The 14,021-nt window shown below is 41.2% G+C and overlaps 1 protein-coding gene across 6 annotated transcripts in view; it reads right to left on the reverse strand.

The window, feature by feature from the left end:
* Positions 1–184: 184 nt before the first annotated feature.
* LOC311268054 (NACHT, LRR and PYD domains-containing protein 12-like) overlaps positions 185–14,021 on the reverse strand; it is a 28,620-nt gene continuing 14,783 nt past the window's right edge. For 4 of the 6 annotated variants that reach the window (XM_084371399.1, XM_084371398.1, XM_084371396.1 and 1 more), the window contains 10 exons: positions 12,490–12,771; positions 12,169–12,276; positions 9,697–11,548; positions 9,025–9,198; positions 8,321–8,494; positions 7,876–8,034; positions 7,608–7,775; positions 7,331–7,504; positions 5,967–6,013; positions 1,822–4,316 (listed from right to left, as the gene is read on the reverse strand). In XM_084371399.1, coding sequence (XP_084227525.1) covers positions 3,784–4,316; positions 5,967–6,013; positions 7,331–7,504; positions 7,608–7,775; positions 7,876–8,034; positions 8,321–8,494; positions 9,025–9,198; positions 9,697–11,548; positions 12,169–12,276; positions 12,490–12,769 — 3,669 coding nt within the window. In that variant the 5' untranslated portion in view covers positions 12,770–12,771 and the 3' untranslated portion in view covers positions 1,822–3,783. Of the gene's footprint in view, positions 252–333; positions 579–710; positions 866–1,574; positions 1,647–1,821; positions 4,317–5,966; positions 6,014–7,330; positions 7,505–7,607; positions 7,776–7,875; positions 8,035–8,320; positions 8,495–9,024; positions 9,199–9,696; positions 11,549–12,168; positions 12,277–12,489; positions 12,772–14,021 lie in introns of those variants that run through there. The other 2 variants (XR_014623912.1, XR_014623913.1) reach the window with 2 other exon arrangements.

The raw sequence follows: 14,021 nt of genomic DNA on the forward strand, positions 1-14,021 counted from the left end.
AAAAAAATGTCAAGGGTGGAATCCTCAAATCTCCATTAAAACTGTCCTACCTACATTTTAAATGTTTCCCATGCCTGAGTCCAATGAACACCTAATATAGGCAATGGATAATACATTTGTTTTAACTGTAAATGTCTGTTATTGAAACTGGTAGTAAATCATTTTCTGAGAGGAAGGGTCTCTGACGGAGGAGTCATTGTCGGATCGAGACTTGCAGTTCAAAATTATGGACCACAGGAACATAAATACACCTGAGAAGAAAGAAGAGAGGCTGTGAATCCTTCCAGAAAATCATAGATTTACAGCGTCTGTTAGGACTGTACACATACTGACCCTGCAGGGAGTTTAGAATAGTGAAGACATAGATCCCAGGGAGGGAGATGTAGGTGGTGCTTCGCTAACCCCCAAGTTAAGCCCAGCACACAGCTCTCAATGCCTCCACAGTCTCTCCTTAGCCCCCAGAGCTTAAACACCGACAGCCCCAGTGTGCAGGAATTACACAGTATCATCAGGCACAGGGTGGCCACAGTGGTGATGTAGCTAAAAGCCTCAGTGGGAACTAGCTGCTTATCCAGCATCTGCAGGTTAGTAAATAAATAAATGAAAATACAATTCAAGTCCGATTTGATTCAGATCAAGTTAAGTTCTGACTCATATTAACTGCTTGTTGGTGATGCATAAAGCAGAACACAGTCAGAATCAAGTCTAACCTTCTGTGTGGTTGAATGTTTAAAATCCTAACAATGAATCTTGGTTTCTGACATCTGTGTTGTTGAACTGCGGTTGTTGTCGTCCCTCACTTCCAGACTGCATTTGCCATAAACACCTGAAATCCCACAAACCACCACAGTCAGTGTGGGGAGACCTGCATGAAGACAAGAGAGACACAGAATTTAGCTCAACAAGCCCTGTCAATGGTTAAATCTGCCTGCCTGAGCACAACTGCCAAAATATTGACTCTCTCTTTTTGGTAACGCGTTTAAATGCTTGGTCTGATGATCTTCTGTATTTTTCATATAGTAAATAAATCACCACAAGAAGTGATTCTATAGACGTGCACAGTGTACATTTTGACAATGGGCCTGAAAGGTGTTGGTTTTGTGACCCACAACTTTACTGCTTTGGCTTACTCTGTCTGTGTTTCCAGGTGCAGCAGGCAGCTACTTTCAGTGACTATACACTAGTCGGCCAACACCAAACATCAGACTGACAAAGTTAACAACTAGGAGACATTTCCCTCAGGAGTTAGTAGAGACTGAGCTAATGATAGCTATGGATAAATATTAATAGAATGAATAGTGGTGGACAGAAATATGGCTCCAGTGACTGTTAATATATTCTTCCATACATGCTGGATGTGGAAATGAGCTACCTGTTTGCTAACAGGTTTGCCATATCAGCTTAAAGGGTAAAAATCTGTCATTTCAGTTTGCTTCTGCTGTCCCCAAGTAGCCAAAGGAACTACATGTAAATAACTCTTTAATATATTTTGGAAATGATCAAACCTAGTTTTAGAGCAAATAAATGCATATATTATCCCTCCTCCTGCAGGAAACTATATCCAGTGTCTTCACCTTCAACACCAGCATCTCCTTTATTCCGTCTCCTCATGTGTTGCTGACAGGTGTGTCGATTACATCTGTGAACTGTTGGAATAAAAGTGGAGTAGACTGTACAAAGTGTGTTCTTAAATTATTATAACAATCTAAAAAGATAGTTACTGAACACTCTCAGCAACATATTTGTTTAGATAATGATGATCAAGACAAAATGATCCAGACCACATGTTGCTATTTAATTATTTCACTGGTCTTGTAAACATGCTGTGTCAAATGTTTTATTATCAAAGACAAGTCAGTGGTCACAAAGAAGTCACAGTGCACAGACACAGGTCTTCGTGCCAAAAAATAAAATAAAATACAAATAAAAATTGTTGACATTTATGTTTCCTGATGATAAAGATTTTTCTTTTATCTCATTAAAAACAAATGTCAACTGTTCAAGCACCAAAACTGCCTTTCATTGAATATTTGACTAGACCATATGTAATATTTATAAATATTTATAAATGTTCCAACATCTATGATGGACTTTATAATATATATACACACCGTACATGCTTCAAAACGACTATTACTCCTGCTTTCTGCCGTAACGTGGCTAAATATTCAAGCTAGCATGCTTTTAATTAGTCACGCTCATTAGTGGAGCCTGATTAATGGAGAAACCTGACTGTGGTTTTGCTTCACTAAAGAATAACACAACAGAGTCTTGTTAACAGATGACAGCTCAATAAAAAATGCAAAAATCTGCACCGCACTAATTTCTAAACCAACCCTGGGCATGATCCCCTCTGGTTGTACATGTATCTGGTTTACACCTGTAAAAAGACTATAGCATAGTCCAGTCATGAAGAAACATGGGTGTGTAGGACTACTTCTGCATCTTTAAAAGTCAAAACTGAATCTTGGACATATTTCAGATGATTAAAAACATGATTAGCACCTTGCTGGTATAATATTCATGATTTAGACCTGAATCTAGAAATGAATCCATGTTTTTCACCACAGGTTTTCATGGTGTGCCAGTGATAACAACCTCTGTTTTCTCAGTATTTGACTGAAGAAAATTTGCAGACATTCCATCTTTCATATCTGTTGACATGAACCAGATAACCAGACATGATGGATCAGAAGGGTTACTGGGCTTCACAGAGATTTGTCTGAGCATAGACCCTGTGACATGCGAAATGCAATACCATGTCTGTCTCCGACGTGACCCAAGTGAAGCATGTAAAAGGAAAATAAGATTGAACCTGGGGCACTTGTAAAAAACTACTGCAATGCAAAGAAAGATATATGCTATGGGATGTAACTAAGTTACACCAATGTATTTACCATAGTTTTTCCATTTAATGTCACTTTATACTTTGATGTCCCTACATTTCAGAGTAGTTTTCTACGGCACCACATAGCTACAGTTACTAGTTACTTTGCAAATTAAGATTTTACATAGAAAACATATGATGATCTTATAAAATATGATCCACTGTTTTAGATAAAACTACCCAACCCAATACGAAATTATAGATTAGTCTATTAATCAATTAGAAAATTAATGAACAACTATTTCGACAACTGGTTAATCAGTTAATTCAAACTTCATACAAAAATGGCAAACATGTCACAGTTCCAGATTCTTAAATGTGAGAATTTGTTGCTTTTCCTTTATCCTAATTCTGATCTACATTATGTTCTCTCCAGTGTTTAAACTGAAGAGAACTGGTGGGGGAAAAATATTTTTCCAGGTTAATCTTTATAAGTTCTTTAATTCTTTGCCATCTGTGAAAACACGGAATGAAAACAGGGATAATTTCTGGACTGCAATGTTTACCGCAAACTTGAGTGAAAGTTTGAAAACTGCTTTGTGGTCATTGTAAAACGTTTTTTGAGGAGAGGCTGTCTTGAAATGGTTGGGGAAACAGCCAAAAGGGAAGTGTTGACTGTATTGAATGGACAGGGGTAACCACATCCCAAGCTTCTGATAAAAATTGTAATAATTTAATTTAATTTTGTTCATTTGTGCCATTTAGTCATTTTTAGTTTCTTTATCTTTCTTTTTTTAAAACAACAACAGCAAAAACACTGTAGTTTCCGTGTGCTTTCTCCAGCTGCTCTACCAAAGCAACAGTTCAGAAAACTTGGGGCATAAAAAACGTATTTACAAAATGTACAAGTTACGATATTCTGGTAGTTTGCATTGTAAAAGACAACCTGGACACAGTCACAAACATCTGTACAATAATGCAAATGAATAAGTGCCGAGAACCCTGAACGCAGGATAGAGAGGCTCAGTGAATGTGGTGTTGAAGGTGTGGAGGTGGATCAGTGTGTCAGAGGAGACTCTGTAGAAGGACAGAGTGCCAGCAGGCCAGTCCAGATACACTCCTACTCTGTAGGAACCGCGGTAGGGCACTACAGATGTGGCTATGCCCTCTCCATTGTGCCAAACAGTGTTCTTGTTGCAATCTAAGCACCAGGACTTGTCATTCCGGCCGAGCAGAGAGTCATCCTCTCGTCCTTTCCTGCCAATTCCTCTGTACGTCAATCCCACAGAAACCATTCCTTTCCAAACCACCTCCCAGTAACAGCGTCCAGTCAGTCCATTTTTACACAGAACCTGGTGCCTGTATTCAAACCTGTCTGGGTGATCGGGATATGGCTGCTCCACTCTTAACATTGTGGCCTGTCTGTCACCTTGAGACAGGATGAAGGTTTTCTGCGCTGTGTTTGAGTCTAGTGTGAGTTCACAGGGATCTGCAGGAAGGAAAAGAGACAGTTTGAAATTTAAATGCAACTTTACTCACAGAGACTAGTTACTTATGTTGCAGAAGTATTTCCACAAAGGAGGCAGAGCTGGATGGCTAATAGGAGTCCTTGCTTGTCTCCCTGCTAGAGTTCAAAGATATACTAAAAGCTGGGGTTGGTAAGATTGCACTAACCAACAACAGCAAGCCCTAAAGTATCTGACCGAAGAAATGCCACCCCCTCCCCTCAGGCCTCCTCCAGAGCCACTCAGCCAAACAAATGAATGTGCACTGCCTGATCATACACAGGTCAACAGCCCTGAAGCGCTCACTGGCGGGCAGGGAGATGTGTTAGCGGCAGGTGTGCTATGTTCAAATAGCCTTCTTAGCATTTTCTATCTAAGAAATATAAATATATATATATATATATATATATACATATGTATATATATATAAGCCTCTCTGTCAAATGCCACAATCATGTAAACACAAGCAAAATAGCCACCATAAATTTATAGTCCAAAAAGGCTACACGGTGCAACAGTTTGTGACTGAATTAGCTAGCTGCTGAACAACAGGCTCAAGGGCTATTAGTTGTTAAAGATTGCCGCTACTGTTGGAGGAGGTTCCTCCTGATGTCCCTGATATTGTACAGTATGAGGAGAGACAAATAAATAGTTGATCCCGTTTGAATTGTGACCTGAATCACACATATGATGGTTGTCAATTAGAAAGATAATTTTTTCAAGTCAAGAGGTTGCTGTTTGTCATAAATAAAGTAAAATATGATCTAGTGTCTCAGTGAACTACATCATCTCACTCAACACACATCACCAACACCAACGTGGCCGTCACAGCAGCCTAGAAAAGGTATTAAAAAAGATGAAAATCCCAATCAATCCGGTCATATTCACAACTGCAGTTATGTGAAAGGAGAGTCCTGTTCTGTTGAGGTCAGTTCTGTGAGGTGCTAATATACAGGATCAGCTCTGCAATGTTTAAGTTACAGGTTTTGATGAACCTTTTAACGAGACAACGTCACTAACGTGACTGGTGGCTGTGTAGTCTTTATAATTACGTATTTTCTCAGTCTTATATTTCCTTAGTTTGATGAAAAACTGTGACTACCAGTATGTCAAATTGAAAAAATATCTTTTAAATTGACAACCATCATATGTGTGATTCATGACACAACTCAAACAGGGTCAAAGAATTATTTGTCTCTCTCAATTCACTGCCATACATATTTTTTCTGAAATAAGGTCCCATGAGAGAAACCAGAAGGGGTGTGACTTCGTCTCTCTATATCCCCAGAGATCCTTGAGGCTCTCCTAATTCTAAGGGTGTACAGTGACTCTCAAGCTAAATGTCAGCATCATGATTTCTATGCTAAGAATAGTAACGTTAGCATGCCGATGCCTATCAAACATTAGCTGATTAGCACTCATACATTAAAAACCATGGCAAACATGGCAAAGATTATGGTGACCTGCCAAAAATCAGTATGAAAGCACTGTCGGTGTCATTAGAATGACCTAAGAATCTTAATCTTGGTCATATTTATGACTTCCTCCTAGCAGACAGTCATTTTTGCTCAACTTTATCTGGAGAGGGTAGAGTGAGAGTAGTAGAATGGATATGGGGAGAAAAGTATACTTACATTTCCGAGGCCCAGGCATGATCCTGAACTCTCCACAATGATCAACACTGAATCAGAAAAATAAGAATCATGATCATGATCAATTCTGCTTGTGTTATACAGAAAACTTGCCTCTATGATACCCTCACGGACCAGATATTCTCCTCTCATAAACCTACTGTATATTGACCCTTGCAGAACCTAAATTAGTCAAAATGTATAGCTCAGACCTGTCAATTAAAAGAGTTCTTAACAATACAGCACAGCAAAAACTAAGATTCTACTAACTATGCAGATGTGGGTTATTGTAAAATACATCCATCAGTTCCAAAATGTTTAGCCTTACTAGCATGAGTGGAGGAGGGTGACAGCTGCCAATTCTTCCAATGCCAAGTCTGAATTGGTGTAAGTTGATTGTCTTGGTTGGTGATGTGCACGCAAGAAATCTAGGCGTTACCTCGATCTGGGTCATTCCAGTTCTGGTGTAGTGTTACAGCATTATTATAGATCCCACTTATGTTCTCACAAGACCCACCCAACTCTGTCTCTGATTGGTTGGCTTAGTTGGCTGCGTTCTCTCTGCTTGATTCAAACTTTTAACACACACAGTAGCTCTGGTAATGATGGTTTTCTGTAGTGTTGAGGACAATCACACCGACCTCTTCAGCCTGATGCAGCAGACTGGCACCATGACTGGCTGTTGCAGCTGCAGTGTCTCTGGGCTCATTAGGTAGAGCGGACAGGCCAGGCGGGCAGCCTGCCCATCCGCCCCACCCAACGAGCCAAATGGCCAATCAACCGTTTATTCCAGACTGAGTGCAAACTCTGTCTGAAAGGCCTATTAGCCCTCTCTCTGACCGTAGGCTTTTTGCCCCGGAAAATAGGGCTGTTATTAACATAGTATCAACATTTTTGCCCTCTGGCATGTGATGACACTACATATTGACTAGTTTATTTCAAGTATTGCCCAGTCTCTGAAGCATACAGGAAGTGACTCTGGTACATAAAGGCAAAGCAATGAATGTTAGCATGAAATGAGACCAATACATGAGCTACCTTTCATTAACAGCTGAAAGCCTTCAACGTCATCACTGAGCAGCTCGTTACAAGAAAGCCCTGCATAAGAGGCAATTGGCTAATGAACTGTCAGTCCGGGGTGCACAGAGTGCTATTGTGCACACTTTCCCATAAATCTGCGAGGTCACTGTTCAAAAGTAAGTCAAACAGTTCACATTTAGGCCAGGTCATAATTCACAGTGCTAAATGGTGTAATGAAACGTGATGTCATAGGTCAATATGTGAAGTAAAACAGTGCAAGGTAGTGCAAGGTAACAACATAATGTGAGGTTAAATGCAAATAATACATTTTTTTACTACATTTATACCTGAGAGTGTCCAGTCTGCACTGTGGATCCTCAAGTCTGGAAGAGAGCAGCTTCACTCCCGAGTCTCCTGGATGATTGTAGCTCAGGTCCAGCTCTTTCAGATGGGAGGGGTTGGAGTTCAGAGCTGAGGCCAGAGAGGCACAGCCTTCCTCTGTGACCTGACAGCCTGACAACCTGTTGAGGGTACATGCTAAGTCCTCCACAGACTTTACCACTTTCATGCTGAAACTAAGATTTAATCATCTCTATGTAAGGGTAAAGGTTCAGGAATACTGACCTCAGTGTTTCCAGTCTACAATATGGATTTTGTAGTCCAACAGACAGAAGCTGCACTCCTGAACTCTGCAGGTCATTGTCACTCAGGTCCAGTTTTATTAGACTGGAGGACTTGAGCACCGAGGCCAGATATGCACAGCCTCTGATCGAAAGGTTACAGAAACTGAGCCTGAAGAAGATTTAGTGATCACAGTTAAGAATGTTTTTACATATCCAACAGAAGCAAACAAAAAACAGAAAACTGCAACATTTAAATGAAGTCAACAGACCCAAGAGATTCCAGTCTACAGTGTGGACTCTCCAGTCCAAAAGAGAGCAGCTCTAGTCCTGAATCCTGCAGGTTGTTCTTACTCAGATCCAGCTCTCTCAGACTGCAGTATTGTCCCACATTGTGACAGCAGGCCTCTGTTAGTTTAGAGTATTTTGGTCTAAGAAAATATGGACATAAAATCAGTCTATAGCCATGCATTATGGAAACAAACAGCTAATGTATCGTACAGAAATATATGCTTAACTGTTCGGTCAATTGTTGATAATTATTGTACAATATCTAATGTTATGAAACTGAAAAGGGGCAGATTATGGCATTGGGGTTGATAATTATATACTATCATTCTACAAAAGTACATCCTGTGGAATAACAACAAGAACAACAACACATCAATAAGATTAAAATGACAGTAAACAATAACAAGTATTAATAATATACTGTACATGGTATATAATTGTTTGTCTCGCTCCAGTCTCTTTCCCAAACGTAGCACCTCAATGTTTTGTTTACTCGGACGATTGTAGCTCAGGTCCAGTTTTTTCTGGTGGGAGGGGTTGGAGCTCAGGGCTGAGGCCAAATAAGCGCAGCCATCCCTCGTGACCTCACAGCCAGACAACCTGCATACAGTAGTGTATCATTAATTTAGTACTTGTCTTTTTCTAGTTCAAAAGTTAGGTTGATAACATTGATTTTTTCAAGCCTTTATTACTGGTCTCTTACAGTATACGTATGTAGACCCATGGTTTACACTAAAATAACAGGAGTACAGCAGGTATCAGGATGTTGAAATTTGACCTTGGCGCCTCTTCAAAAATAAAAAAAAATACAGATCTCAATAACAGGCATTAAAAAGTTTTGCACATTAAAGTGTGTGCCTACATTACCCACAATGCAACTAGCCATTGATTGACATCACTGGAGGATATTAATCACATTAGATTCAGCTTCTTCTGAAGCCACAAAGGGGTTTATACTACTTTCTTCACATATTCAGTAGTATTCCCTGTAAACACACTTGAATGTGTAAAATTGGTGGAGCTACCCTTTATCGAGAGCAAATAATGACAATACAGTCAAAGCAGTTGAGGGGAGTTGATGATATAATGTAGTGACTGACACACATCTTGTGAATAGATTCAGGGCTGACCTTAGATTTTCCAGTCTACATTGTGGATTCTCCAGTCCAACTGAGAGCAACTTCACTCCTGAATCCTGCAGGTTGTTGTTACTGAGGTCCAGTTCTCTCAGACTGGAGGACTGGGAGCTGAGGATTGAAGCCAATGCTTCACAAGACAGGTATGAGAGCTCACATTGGTCCAGTCTGTTTTAGAATCAGAAAGAGTGGGATGAGAAAGTTATCCTGTTTTAAAATCATATATTGTATCATAGAAGAAGATATTATTTCACATAGAAGATTGCTTAATTCTAGACAGCAGAGGGAGCTAAGCACAGTGGGGGGTTTTCCTATCCCTCCTAGGAAAACGTAGGCTCAGACCCAGCTGGTTGATGTGGGCAGGTGGTGAGATATTTGTATTTCAAAACCCACTTTGCAAGGAGTAAATTGTGCTGGAATAGAAATAGCCTGTTTACATAGAATTCCAAGACCCGTCACCACAGTCATAAGCGTTTTGGTGTGGTGTGACCATTACAAGGGTATCTTTGAAGATAAATATGAAAAAGTCCTTGTTGTTATAGCGTGGTTGCACTAGGTGTTTATAAAATGTATTCATTCACCAGATTCCTCAAAATAATGTTTATGCATAAAGTGGCACAAATATTGTATATGCCACTGTTTCAATAACTTAAAACAAGTTCTTACAGTGCAGTTGTTGAGGCTTTGACCAATGGCAGCATCCTCAGAAGAACCTCATCTGACTTTGAGTATTTCTTTAGGTCAAACACATCTCGCTCTTGTTGAAATGACAGTAGCACAAAGACCAGGGCTGACCACTGAGCTGGAGATAGATTGGCTGTGGAGAGGCTTCCTGCTCTCAGGTAATGTTGGATCTCCTCCACTAGGGAATGGTCCTTCATCTCGCTGAGACAGTGGAAGAGGTTAATGCATCTCTCTGGTGTCGGATTCACTCTGATCTTCTCTTTGATGTACTGCACTACTTTCTGGTTGGTCTCTGTGCTGCTCCTTTGTTCGTTCAGCAGACCTTGTAAGAGATCCTGATTTGATTTCAATGAAAGGCCCAGGAGGAAGCGGAGGAACAAGTCCAGGTGTCCATTTGGACTCTGTAAGGCCTTGTCCACAGCCTTCTTATAGACCTTAGTTGCAGATGCTCTCTCAAAGAGCATCTTGAGATGTTGGAGAGGTGTTTGCGGCACAGCCACGACATCCTTTCTGTCATTAAAGAGTGACAGAACGACAAAAACAGCTGCCAAAAACTCGTGAATGCTCAGATGCACAAAGCAAAACATTTTGTCTTCAGTCAGTCCATCTTCTTCTTTAAAGATCTCTGTGAACACCCCAGAGTACACTGATGCTTCACAAAGATGAATGCCACTGTTCTTTAGGTCTTTCTCATAGAAGATCAGATTACCTCTCTCTAACTGGCGAAAAGCAAGCTTTGAAAGTGCCCTGATAATCTTGATGTTCTTATCTGTGTCATACTTTACTGCTGTCTGCTTGAGCTGAAACACAAGGAATTTTGTATACATCTCAGTCAGTGTTTGAGGAATTTCTTTTCTTTCATCTTCTCCCAACATTTGCTTCAGAACTGTAGCAGTGATCCAGCAGAAGACTGGGATGTGGCACATGATGTGGAGGCTTTGTGACATCTTGATGTGGCAGATAATTCTATTGGCCACCTCCTCATCTCTGAATCTTTTCCTGAAGTACTCCTCCTTCTGTGGATCAGTGAACCCTCTCACCTCTGTCATGATGTCAACAAAGTCAAGAGGGATCTGATTGGCTGCTGCCGGTCGTGTGGTTATCCAGAGGCGAGCAGAGGGGAGCAGTTTCCCCTTGATGAGTGATGCCAACAGCTCATTCACCAACAGTGGCTCATCAACAGAACATTCTTCCTTGTCACTGAAGTCGAGCTGAAGGCGGCTTTCATCCAGCCCATCAAGCACAAACAGAAGCTTAAATTTGCTTTTGTCATAGTTGGTGTTTCCGGAGGCCTGTAGTTTTGTGAAGATGTAATCAAGAGCCTCCTCGTTGATATCTCGACTTTCCCTGATACATTTGTGAATGAGCTCAACAAAACGAAACCTTCTCCCCTTCAGTAAATTCAGCTGGCGGAAGGTGAAGGGGAATGTGAGATGCACATCTTTATTGGCTCTTCCTTCAGCCCAGTCCAGGATGAACTTGTAAACAAGGAATGTTTTGCCGATTCCTGCAATCCCACTGGTCAGAACTGTTCTCACAGGTGTGTTCTCTCCAGAAGGGTGGTTGAAAATGTCATTGTGCTGAATTGATCTCTCAGTTCCTTCTGGTTTTCTTGATGTCATCTCGATGTGGCTGACCTCATGCTGCCTGTTGAGATCTTCATCGTTCCCACCTGTGATGTAGAGCTCTGTGTAGATATCACACAGAAGTTTCTTATCCTTCAGCTTTGACGACCCCTCTGGAATACACATACACTTGTTCTGGAGGTTTGACTGGAGCATACGTTGGTATGCTGTGATGGGTAGTGGAGGCTTTGGTCTTCGCACCAACAAATCTGTATGGAATGAAGTCACATTCTTGTAGCAGTAATGCACATTTCCTCGGTCTTACAAACCACCTTCAACACTGTTTTTTGTAGGAATTCAAAGGGTCTATAGGGGGTTAACTGCTGTTCATTATACTGTTTGCTGAAACTATCTTTAGCTGTAGCGACTAGCTGCTGTTAGCTGGTAGCTCAGGACAACAATGGCCTACTTATTCTTAACTTGAAGAATAAATTGTGGAAACTTTATCTGTTTTGTGATTGGTAGGTCAATTCATATTTAAATGTTTAAATCACATTTTTTAAAACAGGAATGTAAGAAACTGTAAGATATTGTAATGTTAGCAAGTAAAGTAGAAATAAGTACTAGAGACAGAAATGGTGCATTCACGCTATTCTGTGTGCTAGTGTGTGTGCTAGTGTTTGTGTGTGTGTGTGTGTGTGTGTGTGTCTGTGTGTCTGTGTGTGTGTCTGTGTTTGCAAATATGCACATTCATCATACCACCCCTACATAAGTCGCACTCCACTGGTTGACTTGGTCATAAACACCAAAGAAAAGGTTGTTTCTCGGCGGTGACAGTGGCTGAAATCATGAAAGCCGCTGCCAAATGTGTAAAATGAAATAGCATCACCTTCAGCCTGAGCATCAGTGGTTGGAGGATGAGAAGGAACAGCCTGTGTCTGTTGAATGCAAAAACCCTGTGAGTTCCCAGAGGTCTCTCCAACGTCAGTGGCATCCTCTGGGAGAGATGAAGATATAAAGGGGGGGCAGATAAAGAGAGATGGACTGCACAATGCTGGAAATCCAAGAAATGCGACCATTGATGTTTTGGCTTAGTGCCTATCTATTTTTCCTTTTCTAAATTGCATGTGTTAAAGATTCTGTATAGCTAATTCCACATTATGAGAAGGCTAATGAGTAACAAGATTTCTCAGATCTTTTTAGGACTTACTGTTCGGTTCAGAACCATATTTGGAAAGACCTTCCACTAAATCATTCCTGCTGATCTTCTTCAGAACTTCCACTGTGATCTGCAGAGCTCCAACAAGACTGTATGTCTGCACCATGAGATCCACTGTGTCCTGCCTGTCGGCCTCTTCCAGTTGGCTCTTTAGGATAGCTGGGAAGCCTTCGACAATGCCAGCCTGCTTCAGGAACCACTGGAAATGCTTGAGTTCCTCATTCCCCAGGTCCTGCAGAACTCCAAAGAGGAGCTCCACATGGGACGCCATCACTGCTCACATCAGAGGACAGTTTCGTAATTAGTCACCTGACTTTAATTAGGTGATTGTCCAGAGTATCATGCAGCACATTAATTGAGCTAACTGGAAAAGTCTGCTGATAACCATTCCATGTTATACCTTAATCTAATTGGTATGATCCCTGGATTGGTATACCGATCCCTGGAGTGGTATGCCGCTGGTATTCCACACATGACTGTATGTGCCGCTTGAGACTGGTAGGCCACTGAATACTATCGGATGAGTACCTCCCCCTGATGAATATGCAAATGTCATGCCACTGGGCTGGTTTTACCACAAGTACTGCCGTAAATGTATACATTTAATAAGTCTTTATTGACCAACGGCACCTTAATACATTGCCGTGAATAAAGGAACGTATACATTTCTGTTGTATGTTATGTTGTTGGGATGTATGCATATAGACAGTAAGGACACTTGAGATGCTTGTGATATGATATGTCATACTCCCGTTACGATGTCCGGGAAAGGTCTTGTTGGTTGTTGGTAAACATACCACTACTGTTACAGGGGTATAAGTCTTCGGTGACCACCAACATTGATTTTGACATTGATTGAAGATACGGTGTGTGTCACAAAACACAATTAATCTTGGTTACTCATTTTGATAATTTGTTTAGGCTGAGAGATTATATTGATAAGTGGCTGTGTGCAACCAACAAGACCTTTCCCGGACATCGTGATGACTATCATATCACAAGCATCCCACATGTCCTTACTGTCTATATGCAGACATCCCCCCACAGTCACTCGTCAATTGCCTGCACGATATAAAAGTCTGGATGACACCAAATCAACTCAAACTAAACACCAATAAAACTGAGCTCATGGTTGTGGCCTCCAAGGCACTGCTCCAGAAGGTTGGAGATCTTCTACTGGACATGGACGGCTGCTCTATCTCCCCATCCATGGAAGTCCGCAACCTGGGTGTCATCCTTGATTTCACACTATCCTTTCAAGCACACATAAAATCCATCACCAAATCAGCTTTTTATCACCTTAAAAACATCTCCAGACTCCGGCCCTCCCTCTCTGAGCCTGTGGCAAACCACGCATCACTTACAAAATTCTCCTCCTGACCTATAAATCTCTCCATTCCCTCGCCCCTCAATACCTGTCTGACCTCCTCCACCCCTATACCCAGTCTCAGAAGCTGCGCTCATCTGGCACACACCAGTTCTCCATCCCTCACACCAAACTGCAAACCCTTGTTGACAGAGCC

The sequence above is a fragment of the Pagrus pagrus genome (assembly GCF_965226575.1).
Source record: "Pagrus pagrus genome assembly, chromosome: 13".
Taxonomy (NCBI): domain Eukaryota; kingdom Metazoa; phylum Chordata; class Actinopteri; order Spariformes; family Sparidae; genus Pagrus; species Pagrus pagrus.